This window comes from Oncorhynchus tshawytscha, linkage group LG06, assembly GCF_018296145.1.
Source record: "Oncorhynchus tshawytscha isolate Ot180627B linkage group LG06, Otsh_v2.0, whole genome shotgun sequence".
Lineage (NCBI taxonomy): Eukaryota > Metazoa > Chordata > Actinopteri > Salmoniformes > Salmonidae > Oncorhynchus > Oncorhynchus tshawytscha.
The window spans coordinates 77,655,883-77,678,050 of NC_056434.1; the positions used below are offsets into that span (position 1 = coordinate 77,655,883).

The 22,168-nt window shown below is 43.5% G+C and overlaps 1 protein-coding gene across 2 annotated transcripts in view; it reads right to left on the reverse strand.

Moving 5' to 3' along the window:
- LOC112253122 (attractin-like protein 1) overlaps positions 1 to 22,168 on the reverse strand; it is a 385,056-nt gene that overhangs the window by 110,638 nt on the left and 252,250 nt on the right. For both annotated transcript variants that reach the window (XM_024425061.2, XM_024425060.2), the window contains one exon: positions 15,295 to 15,373. In XM_024425061.2, the coding sequence (XP_024280829.1) occupies positions 15,295 to 15,373 (79 nt within the window). The remainder of the gene's footprint in view (positions 1 to 15,294; positions 15,374 to 22,168) is intronic.

Consider the following 22,168-nt stretch of genomic DNA (forward strand, 5'->3'; position numbering starts at 1 on the left):
TACTCCTACTGCTGCTACTATTGCTACTCTTATTGATACTGCTACTCCTATTGCTACTGCTACTCCTATTGTTACTCTTATTGATACTTCTACTCCTATTGCTACTACTTTGACTCCTACTCCTACTATTGCTATTTCTACTACTACACCTATTGCTGCTGCTGCTACTATTGCTACTCTTATTGATACTGCTACTTCTACTCCTACTTCTACTCCTACTGCTATTACTCCTACTACTTTTACTCTGGAGCCTACTACTCCTATTGCTATTACTCCTACTACTCCTTTTGCTACAACTACTCCTACTACTCCTTTTGCTACTGCTACTACCACTCCTATTGCTACTACTACTACCCCTATTGCTACTACTACTACCCCTATTGCTGCTGCTGCTGCTACTATTGCTACTCTTATTGATACTGCTACTTCTACTCCTACTCCTACTGATATTACTCCTACTACTCCTATTGCTATTACTCCAACTACTCCTATTACTCCTACTACTTATTTTGCTACTACTCCTATTGCTACAACTACTCCTATTGCTACTACTTCTATTGCTACTGCTACTCCTACTGCTATTACTCTTACTACTTCTACCATACTCCTATTACTCCTACTGCTATTACTCCTACTACTCCTATTGCTCCTCCTCCTACTCCTGCTGCTACTCCTGTTGCTACTCCTCCTACTGCTACGCCTATCGCTACTACTACAATTGTTAATATCTCTACTACTACCAATAATAATACTGCTACAACATCCAGGCTGTTGAATCCACAAACCAACCTCTACCCACAAACATGACTGCAATATGCTAATGACTATGTTAATTAAGTTATTAAATACCTCATTAAGCGTGTCAATATTAGCGCTCATCTTAGGGTTTTACACGTACTGTTTACACAACTGTGGGCCTTCTCCATACAGCGTCTTGAGATTACCTATCCTCAGCACTCTTTGACATCACACACACACGCACGCGCAACAATCCCACAAAATATTTTTGGAGTCACTTCAAAGACAAGTGCTTTAAGGTGACGACAGAGGGCAAAGACAGAGAGGAAACAGAAGAAGCACTTGAACATGAGTGAAGGGGAAGATGAAGAGTCATTGCTGTTTGAGCTATTGAAGTAGGGTACTGTGAGGTCATGTTAGCTGTGTATGCCCTGTGTACAGTTGACTTCACAGCTGGGCCAGAGTCGGTGTCCAGTGAATCCCTGCATGTCCAAATCCTTATAGAGGATAAGCAGAATGAATGGGTGGGTGAGGGAGAGAGAAGGAGGGAGCGGTAGAGAGCAGGATAGAGGGGTTGGTGAAGGAGCGAGAGGGAGTTCGGGATGCGCTCTGATCACACAGCCTCTCTCATTAGCCACACTAATTGTCTCTTCCTGGCGGGATACTCGCTGAGTACCAGGAGGGGGGGACTCAATTCCAAGGGACTCGTTTCCGCGGCAGCTGTCACCATTTAGCTGGAGAAGGGTAGAGCAGGAGCTCTTCAGCCATCACACAGCTAGAACACTCAAAGAGAGAGAGCAAGTGAGAGACGGGGAGGGGGGGCTTCACAATTGTAGAAGTGGAAAGGGATGGAGAGAAGGGTATGAAGACTGACTTATGGACAATGGTGTGATCAAGCATTGGGTATGGCAGTGTTAACCTACAACATCACCTGAAGTGTGGAGCGGATCAAACCTGCCAACTAGCTAGCTCTGTTTGCTAAGGGGCTGATGATGTAGGTTGACCTCTGTGGCTGAAGTAGTGAACCAGTGCTAACATCGACCTTTAGCTTCTCACCATCACAGCCAATCCTGGCCTTTCAGCAGGAACAGAGACGCTGCATCAGCTATGGCTACCCTGCAGTGAGTTAACATGACAGAGCCCACACTAAGAGGATGATGGAGACCGTGATAGCCTCACAAAGACACCGATGTTACGCGTCGCTCTGACACCAGGGAACAAAATGTTGTTTCACACATGCTTGAATGAGCTGGGCTAATCTGGTAAAGGCTCAGCATTCATGTTACATTAGTCGGAGCGTTCCCCTATCTGAGGCATTGCCTCTGGCTGTGGGAGGCTTTAAGTTAATTTAACAGTCAAATCTTTACTATTCTAGTTTGGTCTACTAGTGATACTCCTTAAGAGATCGTGTGTGAGTGTGCAGAAGTGTGTGCGCGCGCACCCGTGCACATTACAAATGTAGAATCTTAATTTGATCACTCTTTTGTTGATGAGAATGTTCCTGCACATAGTGGAAATGTAAACTTGTAGTGTATTCAAGGTTTAAAACGACTTCTAAAGTTTGCCATTTCCACTTTAAAAAAATATATATATATGTATCAACCCCCCAAAATTTAAACAAAAAATTAAAATCACATTTCCTGTTGCTGACAGATTATTTCCTGCTGTAGGGAACTGGCTAAAATTAAGATCCTACTTCTGTATTGTGTGCATGCCTGCTTATGCGTGTGTGTGTGAGTGTGTGTCAGCACATGCATGTTTGTTTGTCATTTTAGTGCGTCACTGCATACGTCACAATGCCACATGTGTTTATGAGTGTGTTCATGGGTATGGGCTGTACCTTAATTGAATGATTGTCTAGACTGCAGGGATCATAGCAGCTCATGTTAAAACAGTTTGACAGGAAGTCAGATTGATATTAACAAGTGGACAATCAGTTACTAGCAGAGCAGGATGAAGATCTCACTGTTAATCCTGTTTCTAAGCGTCACACTTCAGAACAGCAATCCAATAACCCACATCTACCTGATTATTTAACAATTCATCTAGGGCATCAGGCACTGCACAGCTGTGAAATGACATGTAATGCTTTTAGCAATCTGTGTATACCATCCAGGAGAGGAAATATCTACTGCAAAGATTTGAGAATCACATTTTTTAAATATCACAAATAAAGTAAGTTCAAGTGCATGTTCCACTTCCACCAGAGAGATGCATTTCCAGGTACGGCCATTCAGTTGAACAGAGAACATCATAAGAGGCTGCAATTTGGGATCCTGTGGGGTACAGGCAGGGATAATTGGCAGGTGTATTGTGGTGGAAACCTACTGGGTTCCGGAACACAAGCACAAAGAGTTCATTTAGCGGAGTGTTCTCCTTTTGTGCTAATCCATCTCTTTTCAGTCTCCTCAGGTCACCAGTGGTCCTCATGCTGTGGCGTACCAACCGAGCCAGCCCACCAACCATCATGGCTTAGAGAGGTTTTACACCTCCTAGTCACAAAGAGAAGCTGAGGGAAGCTATGCAATGGGGATGGATCAGGGGTTGAGTACACATGGTTATGCATATGTCTACATTTTCTCTGGATATTGTATTGGACAGCCTCTGTGTGAGGATCTCTGTGTGAGGGTCTCTGTGTGAGGGTCTCTGTGTGTGTACATGCATAAGGTAGAAAGGGGCCTTGATTGCGTGATGGTCTGTGTAATTACATACAAAGATAATTATGTGTTGTTGTATCTGTGAGTTTCCATCTACAATAGAGGCAGGAAGCCTGCAGTCTTCCATAACGGCCTCATAGGTGTCTCTACAGAGTGTCAACAACACAAAGGCCCTTGAACTCAGAATTCAGACTGACCCAGGCTCATACCCGCTCCCATTCCATCTGGTCACACACACGCATGCAAGAATGCACGCAGGCACGCAATCACAGTAAATAAAGGTTTTTAAAAGCAGCACTCTTGCAGTCTCAACAAAGCAGTGACAGTCTCCAATGAGTGGGAGGGCCACTTTACATTTCACACCAACGAGCCACAGAAAAAGAAAACGAGAGAGAGAACGTTGGGGGAGAAAGAGAGGGGGAAGAGAGAGAAGAGCAAGAGATATGGGAAAGAAAGAGAAGGGGGAGAGAGAGAGACGCGAGAGAGATAGAGAGACAGAGAAAGAATAGAGCGAGAGCGAGATGAGAGAGAGATAAGAGAGAGGAAAAAGAGAGATGAGGGAGAGAGATAGATGAGAGAGGGATGGATGGAGAGGTAGAGCTGTCATATGCTCATATGAGAGGTTATCAAAAGGCCAGTGAGTCTGATCAAATCTCCCTTTGCCTTGTTTCACAACTGGCACAGTGCCTCTCAAACAGTCCTTTACAGCCTTCAGATAGATCCACAATGCACAGCTCAAACAGTGGCTGAGGGACAAATGCCTGCCAGAAATGGTTCTGGTTCAGAGGTAGAGGGTTTCATAAGTGGCTACTTTCAAGCTGTGCACCTGCCCATGCTCATATGTGCTGGTGTTGGAATCTGCCTCAGTTAGGGGGGGAATGATAGCACTATTATCTCAGGGAATGATGGCACTATTATCTCAGGGAATGATAGCACTATTATCTGAGGGAATGATGGCACTATTATCTCAGGGAATGAGAGCACTATTATCTCAGGGAATGATGGCACTATTATCTCAGGGAATGATAGCACTATTATCTCAGGGAATGATAGCACTATTATCTCAGAGAATGATAGCACTATTATCTCAGAGAATGATAGCACAGGACTGAAGGATATACGGAATGTACATAATACACTTTTCACATTTTTACAGACGATTACAGATGTCATCACAAACATGTCATTACAAATCCATTGAAATATGGCTCAAAACACATGGCTCAAAACTGTGTTGCGACATCTCGCAAAAACTTTTTGTTGGTTATTGTAATGTCTCCATTATTTGAAACGGATTTTCATGACACCAATCCGCTTGGTAAACAAACACACATCATTTTAACAGTAGCTGCCACAATTTCCATCCCCAAACACAGTTATTTGCAACTAGCTAATCAGGAAGAAATGTAGCTGCAGTCAGGGGGTGGCAAGGATCTAAATCATGGTAAACTGGATGTTTGCAATAAAACCAGGCTGTGTTCATTGTATTTTCAATCGAGCTGATTGAAGAAGGAGGTGGACTGTGGGGACATCGTTGTTGACTAAGACACAGGTCTTCCTTCAATATCCGTGTGTGTGTGTGAGTGAATTCACACACACGCACAAACACATGCATGCACTCGCACACATAAACAGAAACCCATACACACAGACTAAATTCACACACACTAAAATGCTGCCAACAGACACTATTGGCACTTCCAGCTTTAGCATCAGTACGACAGCTACAAACTTCATCAAGTTCAGCCGGACCCAGAACATGATTATCATAACTATCACGAGACAGCATGTAGACGCCAAGCTGAATGAGAGGCAGGCTGTTCTAACTAATGAGAAATGAGGACAGAGGGCCATCTACAGATGCTTTAGTCTAGTATGGGAGAGCTTAGATCTGCACTTCAAATGGACTCTCAGTTAACCCAGAACTAAAGTCTTTCCTAATTGGTCAGATGCTAAGTTCTGGGTCCATGCATGTTAAGAGAAGAGATTTAACAAGGAGCGAAACGAGGAGCTCCACCCCTTCTTTGCAAGTGTAGGGGCCCAAGGCCCCCTCCCTTTCTGAAATTCGAAAGATTTGCTGCTGAACTCACGCATCCCTTTGTACAATGACAGACCTATGGCACCATTTATGTTTACGTAGTTTGTCCACGAGACATTACTGTCAATGTGTTCCCACTCTGACTATACACTTGTTGAGTGTGCAGGCTTGTGTGAGACCTCCAGAACAGTGGTTCCAGTGGCTTGAGACCTCCAGAACAGTGGTTCCCAAATGTTTTTATAGTCCCGTACCCCAAACATTCGACCTCCAGCTGCATGCCCCCTCTAGCACCAGGGTCAGCTCCCTCTCAAATGTTGTTTTTTGCCATCATTGTAAGCCTGCCACACACACACACTATATGATACATTTATTAAACATAAGAGTGAGGGTGAGTTTGTCACAACCAGACTCGTGGGAAGTGACAAAGAGCTTTTAGGACAAATAATAATCAATAATTTTGCTCTTTATTTCGCCATCTTACATATAAAACCTTATTTGTTCAACAATTGTGAATAACTCACCACAGGTTAATGAGAAGGGTGTGCTTGAAAGGATGCACATAACTCTGCAATGTTGGGTTATATTGGAGAGAGTCTCAGACTTAAACCATTTTCCACACACTCTGTGCCAGTATTTAGTTTCATGCTAGTGAGGGCCGAGAATCCATCCTCACATAGGTACGTGGTTGCAAAGGGCATCAGTGTCTTAACAGCGCATTTTGCCAGGGCAAATAACTCTGAGCGCAGCCAAATACAGAAATCTGGCAGTGGCCTCTGATTAAATTCAATTTTCACAGAACCGTTTGTTGCAATTTCGATGAGGCTCTCTTGTTCAGATATTGGTAAGTGGACTGGAGGCAGGGCATGAAAGGGATAACGAATCAGGTTGTTTGTGTCGTCAGTATAAATGTATTGTTTGAAAATTTGGATATTTTTTTTTAAATAAATGTGAATCACATTTTTATTTGGCGAACCCCCGACGGTATTACGCATACCCCAGTTTGGGAATACCTGCTCTAGAAGAAGGAAATAAACATGTAATATCAGTTACTTCACTGTATTTAGGGACACATTTGTAAAACAAAAAGCATAACAGCATTTGTGACAACTTTGAAAGAAACCAACGTCAACCATGGGAAGGCATTTCAGACACCAGCCAATCATCACCATCAATCACCATGACAACAAGGATCAGATTGCTACCTCTGAATGTGTAAAAGGATATTATTACAGAAAGTGAGCCTTGAGCACTTTGGTAGAAGAAAATAAATGAAACCGGCACAAACACACAAATAAAACTGGTGTGGGCCAGGTTATGGTTCCAGGGAGACGTCTGTGCCATGTCCCTTAGAGCGCTAGGCACCGAGTCTCGGGCTCCTTTGAAGATTGACTTTGGCGTGCTGGCGGCGGGCGTTTCAGATCCTGGCGAAGCTAGGGACCTTCAGGCTAATCTACCGTCAGATGATAAAAGCGGTCACCTGTGCAGAGCTGATAGTGTGAGTCATTAACGCACAGTGGGCCTGTAAACATTACGACTGTGTTTGGGGATACACTGATTTACTGTCCCTGTCTCCTTATAAGGCAGTTACTCCCAACTTCTGTGTCCTCATTGGCCTATACCCCAATACACTGACTGTTTTAATAACGATCACTCATGCAGCTTGTAACAAAATCAAATTAACACAAAGTCGGCTCTACTTATTGAAATTGTATGTATAATCTGATAATTCTAAAGCAAAAACATGATTTATGGGTAAATAAAACTGTGATCCTGATCAGCATATGGTCGACTGGCTAACATGGTGGTATGATACAGTTTCCTGTATGAAAGGGTAACTAAATGGGCTCTGATAAATCCATCCTTAAATGGAAAGAAACCTGTCCTACCAGATCGTCTTTCGTCATGATTTTTTAAATACAACATTGAAGGAGGTTGGTCAGACTTTGACATCATCCTCCCGCCGTATGAGTGCTGTGGTGATCTGTGGTGGCAGAATAGCTGTCAGTCTGTCTGACTGAGTGCTGTGGTGATCTGTGGTGGCAGAATAGCTGTCAGCCTGTCTGACTGAGTGCTGTGGTGACCTGTGGTGGCAGAATAGCTGTCAGCCTGTCTGACTGAGTGCTGTGGTGATCTGTGGTGGCAGAATAGCTGTCAGCCTGTCTGACTGAGTGCTGTGGTGATCTGTGGTGGCAGAATAGCTGTCAGCCTGTCTGACTGAGTGCTGTGGTGATCTGTGGTGGCAGAATAGCTGTCAGTCTGTCTGACTGAGTGCTGTGGTGATCTGTGGTGGCAGAATAGCTGTCAGCCTGTCTGACTGAGTGCTGTGGTGATCTGTGGTGGCAGAATAGCTGTCAGCCTGTCTGACTGAGTGCTGTGGTGATCTGTGGTGGCAGAATAGCTGTCAGCCTGTCTGACTGAGTGCTGTGGTGATCTGTGGTGGCAGAATAGCTGTCAGTCTGTCTGACTGAGTGCTGTGGTGATCTGTGGTGGCAGAATAGCTGTCAGCCTGTCTGACTGAGTGCTGTGGTGATCTGTGGTGGCAGAATAGCTGTCAGTCTGTCTGACTGAGTGCTGTGGTGATCTGTGGTGGCAGAATAGCTGTCAGCCTGTCTGACTGAGTGCTGTGGTGATCTGTGGTGGCAGAATAGCTGTCAGCCTGTCTGACTGAGTGCTGTGGTGATCTGTGGTGGCAGAATAGCTGTCAGCCTGTCTGACTGAGTGCTGTGGTGATCTGTGGTGGCAGAATAGCTGTCAGCCTGTCTGACTGAGTGCTGTGGTGATCTGTGGTGGCAGAATAGCTGTCAGCCTGTCTGACTGAGTGCTGTGGTGATCTGTGGTGGCATGCAGAATAGCTGTCAGCCTGTCTGACTGAGTGCTGTGGTGATCTGTGGTGGCATGCAGAATAGCTGTCAGCCTGTCTGACTGAGTGCTGTGGTGATCTGTGGTGGCAGAATAGCTGTCAGCCTGTCTGACTGAGTGCTGTGGTGATCTGTGGTGGCAGAATAGCTGTCAGCCTGTCTGACTGAGTGCTGCTGACGTTTGGGGCCTGGGCGTTGGTTTGTTTACACTTAAAGCTTTCCGGCGGAGCCAATGCGTGGCCACATTAAACCCTTCTCCATTATTAATTGCTGCCAAATATGGGGCAAGGGTGATTTAGTGCTCACTGGCTCAGACAACATAATCTGCCCAACAGGAGATTGTGGCCTGTGTTGCACAGTGTGAGGGGTCTATAGTTGGTACAAACTACCAAGTACTGTAGGCCTTCAGAGTCACTGACAGCTATTGAAATAACTTTCTCATGACATTTATTCTCCCTCAACACATTAGGTGACTGTTCCACAACTGCCGGAAAATATGATATCAAATGACTACATTTGTTTACTGGGAGCAACTTCATCTATTGGAAATGTTGCTTTCAAATCTGGCTAGTTTGAGAATAGCAGGGAAAATTAAAACATTGAATTTAATACAATTTCTGGTCATTATGGAATGTTTTTGCAGCTCATACAGCTGACTATCTTACAGCTGACTATCTAGGAACAGTGGGTTAACTGGTCTAGGAACAGTGGGTTAACTGGTCTAGGAACAGTGGGTTAACTGCCTGTTCAGGGGCAGAACGACAGATACCTCGTCAGCTCCGGGGTTTGAACTTGCAACCTTCCGGTTACTAGTCCAACACTCTAACCACTAGGCTACCCTGCCGCCCCAGTCATTGATGCATTATGTGAACTGCTTTATGCAAAGAAATACGACCGTCTAATTTAAGATAAGGAACGTAATGGGAAATTGGTGCAATTATCATACAGATGCCAAAAGGTCAGAAGTGGACAGCCTTAACAAGTTTCTCACCTAATATTACACACAACCACACACACAGTTTAATTAATGCCCACAAAATTCATGTTGCTCTTTTGAGGACGACAGCGGTTAAACTAAATTACAGGAATAAATCTGCATTTAATCAGAGAATTGGGCAACATCTGTCTGTGGTTTGGATTAGCAGTTGGGAGATTGGACTGGAGACTAGAGGGGGATGGAATGTATTCTCAGAGGGAAGCTGGTGAGAGACATATGCACCACTTCCATACTCTCCAATCTGACTAAGCCCAATACATATTTTAGCTGTCTGAACATTTTAGGGGTAAATATGAGCCAATGCAAATGTAAAGAACACATTTACTGTACAGCTGCTTAAGAGAAGGGCAAATAAAGAGTGGGTATCAGACAACCAAATATGAATAGAACATAGGAGAGCGACGCATACATTTGACAATTAAATGAGAAGACCATTATCTATTCCTTTGTTTGTTTATTTATCAATTGTGAGGAGAGGCGCAAACATAATGAGGTTAGTTGTCAAAATACAGCTTTTTCACGGTCTACAGAGGGGCAACCCTATTAGGGGAATCAAAGACGCCTGTACAAGCCGTCTTGGGCATCTTCATTAGAATTTCAAAGTAGTTTTGATTGTTTGATCTCATATCCAAAAAGTATTGTTGGAAACGTAATTAGCATAAGCCTAGCTGTAAATGTATTTTCCACTCTGCTGGTTGTGATCCATAATTAACTCTGAAGAGATCCCATTTTCACCTTCTCTACAATAATCCCCCCCAGAGTTTACCCTTAGGAGATGTGCTAACAAATGATATGCGCCTCTGTGAATACAATATAATTGTCAGTACAATGGAATTAAATCAAATAATGAGACATTGGCCTACAGTATTACTGTATAGTTGGGACTTGATCTATGCCCCCTATCATCTCTGTAATCCATTAGTAGATCACATATATAGATGAAATTGCATCCTTTATTGTTGAAAATAAAATGACAGAAACCTAGAGCACATGTGGTTTACATGTAAGTTAACAAACCAGTCCCCTAATTATCACAGAGGACGATTCCCCCATGGGTCTGTACAGTATAATTTAGAATATCATTTTTGGGGGGTTTCACTTATATAACCCTGGAGCCCTCACTTACAACCCATGAGAAAATATACTAATATACAAAAATGTACTAACAATTTTAAAGAGAAATGAGAACATTGAAAAAGAATAATGGCTGTTATTAATTAGGCCCATTTGGTCCTATTGACCCCAAGCATCCGAGGCACAGAAATATATATTATATCTAATATCTGTAATAATATATATAATATTATATCTAATATTTATTATCTGTAATAATATACATTGTATTATATCTAATATGTATTATCTGTAATATTATACATTGTATTGTATCTGATATTTATTAGCATCCAACTCCATTCATTTGCATTGTGAAATTTCCCCTTGATGGTGCAGGGTAAGTGATGGAAGAAATGCTTCAGAAGACTCCTACATATCTAATCAAAGTTACGAGCTGCCAGCACTGACACCAGACAATGGCGTTTCACTTTCTGACTGTGACCACAGGCACACAGGTGCTAGAATGGTTATCACACTACCTTTACATAACATCTTTTTGACAGAAATGTTTTTCTTCATTTCACTACACGCCTCTCTGTTCCCACCCTGGTCATAAAACTGGGCTCCAACCCCCTGTAATATATGGGATGTAGTAAAATAACTAATACAGCTGGCTGTGTGTGATATCAGTGCCACTGGACTCTAACCCATGGGTGACCTGCCATGTTAATGCTGAGTGTTGGCCTCCACAGAGTGGGGAGTGAGACACAGTGAATGCAGCATTGGAGCTCTTCTGTGATATGGGACTCTTCCTCATTAATAATGTAGACGTGTCCACAAGCAAGTGTGCTCTCACTGGGGAACAGGGCTAAACAAATACACAGATAGCCGGGTAAGAGGAGACTTTACAGTACACTGCAGATATCACCACCATTCATACCGGCATAAAGCTCTGTGTTATGGATTCAGATCTGCTGCATAAGTACAAACAGGAGTGCAATACATGTACAGGGGCTGTATTTTATACTCCCAGTGGCCATCCAAACCACACACACACACACACACACACACACACACACACACACACACACACACACACACACACACACACACACACTTCTACAACAGTAGATACAACAGAAAACACAACTTCCTAAAGTAGGTCTAATCCAAACGTGGCAGAGAACATTGAAGGACTTGACTAAATCAATGGCGGCCCCACTACAGTGGCAAGAAAAAGTATGTGAACCCTTTGGAAATACCTGGATTTCTGCATAAATTGGTCATAAGATTTGATCTGATCTTCATCTAGGTCAACACGATAGATAAACACAGTCTGCTAAAACTAATAACACAGAAACAATTTTACGTGTTCATGTCTTTATTGAACACACCGTGTAAACATTCACAGTGCAGCGTGGGAAAAGTATGTGAAAACTTGGATTTAATAACTGGTTGACCCTCATTTGGCAGCAATAACCTCAACCAAACGGTTTCTGTAGTTGCGGATCAGACATGCACAACGGTCAGGAGGAATGTTGTACCATTCCTCTTTACAAACTGTTTCAGTTCAGCAATATTCTTGGGATGTCTGGTGTGAACTGCTCTCGAGGTCATGCCACAGCATCTCAATCGGGTTGAGGTCAGGACTCTGACTGGGCCACTCCTGAAGGTCAGGACTCTGACTGGGCCACTCCTGAAGGTCAGGACTCTGACTGGGCCACTCCTGAAGGTCAGGACTCTGACTGGGCCACTCCTGAAGGTCAGGACTCTGACTGGGCCACTCCTGAAGGTCAGGACTCTGACTGGGCCACTCCTGAAGGTCAGGACTCTGACTGGGCCACTCCTGAAGGTCAGGACTCTGACTGGGCCACTCCTGAAGGTCAGGACTCTGACTGGGCCACTCCTGAAGGTCAGGACTCTGACTGGGCCACTCCTGAAGGTCAGGACTCTGACTGGGCCACTCCTGAAGGTCAGGACTCTGACTGGGCCACTCCTGAAGGTCAGGACTCTGACTGGGCCACTCCTGAAGGTCAGGACTCTGACTGGGCCACTCCTGAAGGTCAGGACTCTGACTGGGCCACTCCTGAAGGTCAGGACTCTGACTGGGCCACTCCTGAAGGTCAGGACTCTGACTGGGCCACTCCTGAAGGTGTATTTTCTTCTGTTTAATCCATTCTGTTGTTGATTTACTTCTGTGTTCTGGGTCGTTGTCCTGTTGCATCACCCAACTTGAGCTTCAATTGGCGGACAGATAGCCTTACATTCTCCTGCAAAATGTCTTGAAAAACTTGGGAATTCATTTTTCCATCGATGATAGGAAGCTGTCCAGGTCCTGAGGCTGCAAAGCAGCCCCAAACCATGATGCTCTCTCCACCATACTTTACAGTTGGGATGAGGTTTTGATGTTGGTGTCCTTCCAAACAACTGTAGTTTCATCTGTCCAAAGAATATGTTGCCTGAAGCGCTGTGGAACATCCAGGTGCACTTTTGCAAACTTCAGAAGTGCAGCAATATTTTTTGGGGACAGCAGTGGCTTCTTCTGTGATGTCCTCCCATGAACACCATTCTTGTTTAGTGTTTTACATATTGTAGACACGTCAACAGAGATGTTGGCAAGTTCCAGAGATTTCTGTAAGTCTTTAGCTGACACTCTTGAATTCTTCTTAACCTCATTGAGCATTCTACGCGGTTCAGGACGGCCACTCATAGGGAGAGTAGCAACAGGGCTGAACTTTCTCCATTTATAGACTATTTGTCTTACCATGGAGTGATGAACATCAAGGCTTTTAGAGATACTTTTGTAACCCTTTCCAGCTTTATGCAAATCAACAATTCTTAATCTTAGATCTTCTGAGATTCCTTTTTCAGGCAATGCTTCTTGTGAATAGCAAACTCAAATTTTGTGAGTGGTTTTTTTTTTATTCGGGAAAGGCTGCTCTAACCAACATCTCCAATCTCATCTCATTGATTGGACTCCAGGTTAGCTGACTCCTGACTCCAATTTGACTTTTCCAAAAGCTTTAGCCTAGGGGTTCACATACCTTTTCCAACCTACACTGTGAATGTTTAATTGATATATTCAGTATAGACAAGAAAAATACAATAATTTGTGTGTTATTAGTTTAAGCACACTATGTCTATTGTTGTGACTTAGATGAAGATCAGATCAAATTGTATGACCAATTTATGCAGAAATCCAGGAAATTACAAAGGGTTCACTTACTTTTTCTTGCCATTGTATATAAAACTCATCTGATAATCTGAAACATAAAATACTTTAAAAAATGGTCTAATATGATGCAAACATTTTGATCAAAGGGACAAGACAGGGACAAGACAGGGACAAGACAGGGACAAGACAGGGACAAGACAGGGACAAGACAGGGACAAGACAGGGACAAGACAGGGACAAGACAGGGACAAGACAGGGACAAGACAGGGACAAGACAGGGACAAGACAGGCGGGAATATTCTCCTCTGTGATATTAAAACCATTACATATCTGAACACTTGGAGCACCATCTCCAAAGCACATATTTGATGAAGAGAAAAGTGCCAACTGTGGCAGCCTCGGCAGAGGAGGAACAAAGCAGGGTAACTATCAGAGTCCCCTGTGAAATCTCAATGGATACCACAGACACCGAGCACGTTACCATCTCAATTAAATCCACGCTGCTGTTCGCATTGATTTTAAAAGCCTAATGATGACTTGTTTAAGTTGCACATTTGTATGCGTGTGTTTATGGTACTGTTTCGAAGCCTGTGAAAAAAAAAACCCAAAGTAAAACAAGAGAAAGCATGAACACGATGTGGCATCTGTTCTTTAAGTGATATATCACTCTATTCCACTTCATTTAGCATCACTCCATCAGAGTTAATTGGTTCATGAGGAGCAGTAATTAAGGGGGAATGGCCTTGTTTATTGCTGCGCTCCGTTCATTAAGGAGTGAGCCGTGTTTGCAGAACGGGTGACATTAACACACCCTTCAGAACAGCCAAGGGTCAAGTAGCTGACTTGGCACTTGTTCCCACTACATAGCTCAGCCACAAAATTGTCTATATTGTAAAAATTCATGAAAACAAAAAATGGTCTTAATTTAAGGTTAGACATCAGGTTAACCATGTGGTTAAGGTTGCCTAGTCACTTTATCCCTGCCTACCATATATGTATTGACAGTGCATTTGGAAAGTATATTTTCACATTTTGTTATGTTACATTCCTTGTTATTATTTTGAAATGTATATTATTTCTCTCTACAGCTGTTGTTTACAAAGCATGTGACAAATACAATTTGATTTTGATTTGATTTCTGACTTTGTGGCTGTGACGACCCTTGGCACTGGAGGGAGGAAATGGGACTTTGCCTGCAGGTGAAACTACTAGTGAACTGCGCACGTTGAGTATGGTACAGAATGTAATGGGGAGAGTACTACCATTACAAAAACATTCCGTAGTCGACCCTCAGTCAGTTTCATTGAGGAGCTGGCCTGTTCACGTGTCCATGAAAAGGTGAAGAGAGAGTTTTGTCAATATTTCTAAAGCTGCCAAATATGCATATACTGTACCTGAAAGTCTTACCAATTATCACTATTCAAGATACATTGACACACACCGAGAGAGACACAGAGACAGAGAGAGAGAGACACACCCAGAGTCTGAGTTGGTGAGAATAGAGCACCCTCTCATTTGCGTCAGTTTGAATCTGGTGTTGTATGGTGTGCTCTACTTTTGGGCCGCATTCCAGCCAGACTACATTTTAGTTGCCCGCCAGATCTCCCAACACTCAACTACACCATAAGATTTAGTAATCTGAAACCTGTCTGCTCAGTTGATGTGGCACTTAAATACTGGTAGATGTGCACAGTGCAACTGAAAAGTCATCTTCCTGGAACACCACCATGGTTTCTAACAATTACGACAGCTGAGGAGATTGACGTATGACCTACCTCTCTCCTCCTGGACGCCCAGCACGTCTGTTTGACCTTCCACACCACCGCCGCCACCAGCAAAAGGGACAGGAAACAGCTGCAGGAGGACAACGGGACAACCAATCAATCAATCAAACAATTAGCTAATCATCCATTATGTTATCCATTCATTCTACTATTTTACAATCAACCCTAGCATTTTAATATTTCCTAATTCATAGAATTGGTATGATGTCACAAGAAGGGTCAGGAGCCATCTTCATGGTCTACCATGTGGGGTCACCACCTGTAGCAGTCACATGACCAATCAAACGCTTTCTAATAACATTCAGTAATAACCTTTTATAAGGCATTTATAAATAGTTTGATCACCATTTATTAATTTGTATTCCTACGTGTAAATGTTAGGAAGCGCTATATATATAGACAGTTATTCACACTTAAAAATTATTTCTAAATTATTTACAATTTTTTAAATAAAAAGGTGTCCTTTTAAACCATTTACAATTCACTTTTTGCAGTACCTGATCTAAAGTGAGCCCTATTCATACTTTAGAAATAATTTATAAATGGTTTAAATGGCCAGTGTAATCATCTCCCGGAATTACTTTGTCAATGGCTTAAATGGCCAGTGTAATCATCTCCTGGAATTACTTTGTCAATGGTTTAAATGGCCAGTGTAATCATCTCCCGGAATTACTTTGTCAATGGTTTAAATGGCCAGTGTAATCATCTCCCGGAATTACTTTGTCAATGGTTTAAATGGCCAGTGTAATCATCTCCCGGAATTACTTTGTCAATGGTTTAAATGGCCAGTGTAATCATCTCCCGGAATTACTTTGTCAATGGTTTAAATGGCCAGTGTAATCATCTCCCGGAATTACTTTGTCAATGGTTTAAATGGCCAGTGTAATCATCTCCCAGAATTACTTCCTCAATGGTTTAAATGGCCAGTGTAATCATCTCCGGGAATTACTTTGTCAATGTGTCAATGTACTTTGCAGATGATTTGGTTGCCTTTGCAACTTATTTGACTGTTTTCATTTCTCCATGTGCCTGCATAGAGCGCTGCCTGTCTGTTTACCTTAGAGAAGATTACAAAAATGTCCGTCACAAGGCTAGCAGCACCAAACACTATAAAATAGACTTTAAGATTGAGTGGCTGGCTGCTGAAGTAAACCAAGTGAAATATGGGGAAATGCTAGCGCATTCCATAGAGTGGGTCAGGGAGAGTAGGAATGGCCATGCACTTCTGACAGAAAGCACTGTCACACAGAGTGACCCTAATGCCAATGACATCTGGAGGTTAGATCACACAAAGCCCGTCTTTCAACCACAGCTTTTACAAGTCTTTTAGGCCAGCGCACCAAACCGCCAAGGCAGGAAGTCAATTAGAGACACTTGTGAGTTACAGTCCAAGACAATCACTATCTTTATAACGCCTTCCGTGTACAGCTAGAAAGAACTGCAGAGGCAATGACCACATCGTAAAGGGCTAAAGAGTTTTAATTATCGTGACATTTCCAAGCCAAGCCTGCTGAATGGCTGTGGATATGCTCTCTTGCCACATGTTCTGGAAAACCACTAGTACATCAACTATCAGAGAAATTAGCCTAGTTAGCAATGTGTGCCAAATACAGTCCTTTTCTTAATTGTTTTATTTATTAACTTTTATTTAAGCAGGGAGTCTGATTAAGACCAAGGTCTCTTCATCAGATGAGCCCTGCATGAACACATCAATACACAACAATTACACTATACATATCTACACATCAATTACACAGTTATGAAAACTTAGGACAATAAAGAGGCCTTTCTACTGACTCTGAAAAACACCAAAAGAAAGATGCCCAGGGTCCCTGCTTATCTGCGTGAGCGTGCCTTAGGCATGCTGCAAAAAGGCATGAGGACTGCAGATGTGGCCAGGGCAATAAATTGCAATGTCTGTACTGTGAGACGCCTAAGACAGTGCTAAAGGGAGACAGGACGTACAGCTGATCGTCCTCCCAGTGGCAAACCACGTTTAACAACACCTGCACAGATTTTGTACATCTGAACATCACACCTGCGGGACAGGTACAGGATGGCAACAACAACTGCCCTAGTTACACCAGGAACGCACAATCCCGCCATTAATGCTCAGACTGTCCACAATAGGCTGAGAGAGGCTGGACTGAGGGCTTGTAGGCCTGTTGTAAGGCAGGTCCTCACCAGACATCACCGGCAACAATGGGCATAAACCCACCGTCGCAGGACCAGACAGGACTGGCAAAAAGTGCTCTTCACTGACAAGTCGCAGTTTTGTCTCACCAGGGATGATGGTCGGATTTGCGTTATCGTCGAAGGAATGAGCATTTTATACCGAGGCCTGTATTCTGGGTCGGGATCGATTTGGAGGTGGAGGGTCCGTCATGGTCTGGGGCGGTGTGTCACAGCATCATCGGACTGAGCTTGTTGTCATTGTAGGCAATCTCAATGCTGTGTGTTACAGGGAAGACATCCTCCTCCCTCATGTGGTACTCTTCCTGTAGGCTCATCCTAACATGACCCTCCAGCATGACAATGCCACCAGCCATACTGCTCGTTATGTACGTGATTTCTAGCAAGACAGGAATGTCAGTGTTCTGCCCTGGCCAGCGAAGAGCCCAGATCTCAATCCCATTGAGCACGTCTGGGACCTGTTGGATCGGAGGGTGAGGGCTAGGGCCATTCCCCCCCAGAAATGTCCGGAAACTTGCAGGTGCCTTGGTGGAAGGGTGGGGTAACATCTCACAGCAAGAACTGGCAAATCTGGTGCAGTCCATGAGGAGGAGATGCACTGCAGTACTTAATGCAGCTGGTGGCCAAACCTGATACTGACTGTTACTTTTGATTTTGACCCCCCTTTGTTCAGGGACACATTATTCCATTTCTGTTAGTCACATGTCTGTGGAACTTGTTCAGTTTATGTCTCAGTTGTTGAACCTTGTTATGTTCACACAAATATTTACACATATTAAGTTTGTTGAAAATAAATGCAGTTGACAGTGAGAGGACGTTCTTCATACACTAAGTTGACGGTGCCTTTAAACAGCTTGGAAAATTCCAGAAAACGATGTCATGGCTTTAGAAGCTTCTGATAGGCTAATTAACATCATTGAGTCAATTGGAGTTGTACCTGTGGATGTATTTCAAGGCCTATCTTCAAACTCAGTGCCTCTTTGCTTGACATCATGGAAAAATCAAAAGAAATCAGCCAAGACCTCAACAAAAAAAATGGTGGTCCTCCACAAGTCTGGTTCATCTTTGGGAATAATTTCCAAATGCCTGAAGGTATCACGTTCATCTGTATAAACAATAGTACGCAAGTATAAACACCATGGGACCACACAGCTGTCATACTGCTCAGGAAGGTGATGCATTCTGTCTCCTAGAGATGAACATACTTTGGTGCGAAAAGTGCAAATCAATCCCAGAACAACAGCAAAGGACCTTGTGAAGATGCTGGAGGAAACAGGTACAAAAGTATCTATATCCACAGTAAAACGAGTCCTATATCGACATGACCTGAAAGGCTGCTCAGCAAGGAAGAAGCAAATGCTCCAAACCCGCCATGAAAAGCCAGACTAGCCTGTTCAACCTCTCTTTCGTGTCGTCTGAGATTCCCAAAGATTGGAAAGCAGCTGCGGTCATCCCCCTCTTCAAAGGGGGGGACACTCTTGACCCAAACTGCTACAGACCTATATCTATCCTACCGTGCCTTTCTAAGGTCTTCGAAAGCCAAGTCAACAAACAGATTACCGACCATTTCGAATCTCACCATACCTTTTCTGCTATGCAATCTGGTTTCAGAGCTGGTCATGGGTGCACCTCAGCCACGCTCAAGGTCCTAAACGATATCTTTACCGCCATCGATAAGAAACATTACTGTGCAGCCGTATTCATTGATCTGGCCAAGGCTTTCGACTCTGTCAATCACCACATCCTCATCGGCAGACTCGACAGCCTTGGTTTCTCAAATGATTGCCTCGCCTGGTTCACCAACTACTTCTCTGATAGAGTTCAGTGTGTCAAATCGGAGGGTCTGCTGTCCGGACCTCTGGGAGTCTCTATGGGGGTGCCACAGGGTTCAATTCTTGGACCGACTCTCTTCTCTGTATACATCAATGAGGTCGCTCTTGCTGCTGGCGAGTCTCTGATCCACCTCTACGCAGACGACACCATTCTGTATACTTCCGGCCCTTCTTTGGACACTGTGTTAACAACCCTCCAGGCAAGCTTCAATGCCATACAACTCTCCTTCCGTGGCCTCCAATTGCTCTTAAATACAAGTAAAACTAAATGCATGCTCTTCAACCGATCGCTACCTGCACCTACCCGCCTGTCCAACATCACTACTCTGGACGGCTCTGACTTAGAATACGTGGACAACTACAAATACTTAGGTGTCTGGTTAGACTGTAAACTCTCCTTCCAGACCCATATCAAACATCTCCAAACCAAAGTTAAATCTAGAATTGGCTTCCTATTTCGCAACAAAGCATCCTTCACTCATGCTGCCAAACATACCCTTGTAAAACTGACCATCCTACCAATCCTCGACTTTGGCGATGTCATTTACAAAATAGCCTCCAATACCCTACTCAACAAATTGGATGCAGTCTATCACAGTGCAATCCGTTTTGTCACCAAAGCCCCATATACTACCCACCATTGCGACCTGTACGCTCTCGTTGGCTGGCCCTCGCTTCATACTCGTCGCCAAACCCACTGGCTCCATGTCATCTACAAGACCCTGCTAGGTAAAGTCCCCCTTATCTCAGCTCGCTGGTCACCATAGCATCTCCCACCTGTAGCACACGCTCCAGCAGGTATATCTCTCTAGTCACCCCCAAAACCAATTCTTTCTTTGGCCGCCTCTCCTTCCAGTTCTCTGCTGCCAATGACTGGAACGAACTACAAAAATCTCTGAAACTGGAAACACTTATCTCCCTCACTAGCTTTAAGCACCAACTGTCAGAGCAGCTCACAGATTACTGCACCTGTACATAGCCCACCTATAATTTAGCCCAAACAACTACCTCTTTCCCAACTGTATTTAATTTTAATTTATTTATTTATTTTGCTCCTTTGCACCCCATTATTTTTATTTCTACTTTGCACATTCTTCCATTGCAAAACTACCATTCCAGTGTTTTACTTGCTATATTGTATTTACTTCGCCACCATGGCCTTTTTTGCCTTTACCTCCCTTCTCACCTCATTTGCTCACATTGTATATAGACTTGTTTATACTGTATTATTGACTGTATGTTTGTTTTACTCCATGTGTAACTCTGTGTCGTTGTATCTGTCGAACTGCTTTGCTTTATCTTGGCCAGGTCGCAATTGTAAATGAGAACTTGTTCTCAACTTGCCTACCTGGTTAAATAAAGGTAAAAAGACTACGGTTTGCAACTGCACATGGGGACAAAGATCGTACTTTTTAGAGAAATGTCCTCTGGTCTGATGAAACAAAAATAGAATATATATATATATATACACACATCAATTACACTATATATACATATATACACACATATATACATACAGTGGGGCAAAAAAGTATTTAGTCAGCCACCAATTGTGCAAGTTCTCCCACTTAAAAAGATGAGAGAGGCCTGGAATTTTCATCATAGGTACACTTCAACTATGACAGACAAAATGAGAAAACAAATCCAGAAAATCACAGTGTAGGATTTTTAATGAATTTATTTGCAAAATATGGTGGAAAATAAGTATTTGGTCACCTACAAACAAGCAAGATTTCTGGCTCTCACAGACCTGTAACTTCTTCTTTAAGAGGCTCCTCTGTCCTCCACTCGTTAGCTGTATTAATGGCACCTGTTTGAACTTGTTATCAGTATAAATGACACCTGTTCACAACCTCAAACAGTCACACTCCAAACTCCACTATGGCCAAGACCAAAGAGCTGTTTAAGGACACCAGAAACAAAATTGTAGACCTGCACCAGGCTGGGAAGACTGAATCTGCAATAGGTAAGCAGCTTGTTTTGAAGAAATCAACTGTGGGAGCAATTATTAGGAAATGGAAGACATACAAGACCACTGATAATCTCCCTCGATCTGGGGCTCCACGCAAGATCTCACCCCGTGGGGTCAAAATGATCACAAGAACGGTGAGCAAAAATCCCAGAACCACACGGGGGGGGGATCTAGTGAATGACCTGCAGAGAGCTTGGACCAAAGTAACAAAGCCTACCACCAGTAACACACTACGCCGCCAGGGACTCAAATCCTGCAGTGCCAGACGTGTCCCCCTGCTTAAGCCAGTACATGTCCAGGCCCGTCTGAAGTTTGCTAGAGAGCATTTGGATGATCCAGAAGAAGATTGGGAGAATGTCATATGGTCAGATGAAACAAAAATATAACTTTTTGGTAAAAACTCAACTCGTCGTGTTTGGAGGACAAAGAATGCTGAGTTGCATCCAAAGAACACAATACCTACTGTGAAGCATGGGGGTGGAAACATCATGCTTTGGGGCTGTTTTTCTGCAAAGGGACCAGGACGACTGATCCGTGTAAAGGAAAGAATGAATGGGGCCATGTATCGTGAGATTTTGAGTGAAAACCTCCTTCCATCAGCAAGGGCATTGAAGATGAAACGTGGCTGGGTCTTTCAGCATGACAAAGACCCCAAACTGCATGGGCAACGAAGGAGTGGCTTCGTAAGAAGCATTTCAAGGTCCTGGAGTGGCCTAGCAAGTCTCTAGATCTCAAACCCATAGAAAATCTTTGGAGGGAGTTGAAAGTCCGTGTTGCCCAGCAACAGCCCCAAAACATCACTGCTCTAGAGGAGATCTGCATGGAGGAATGGGCCAAAATACCAGCAACAGTATGTGAAAACCTTGTG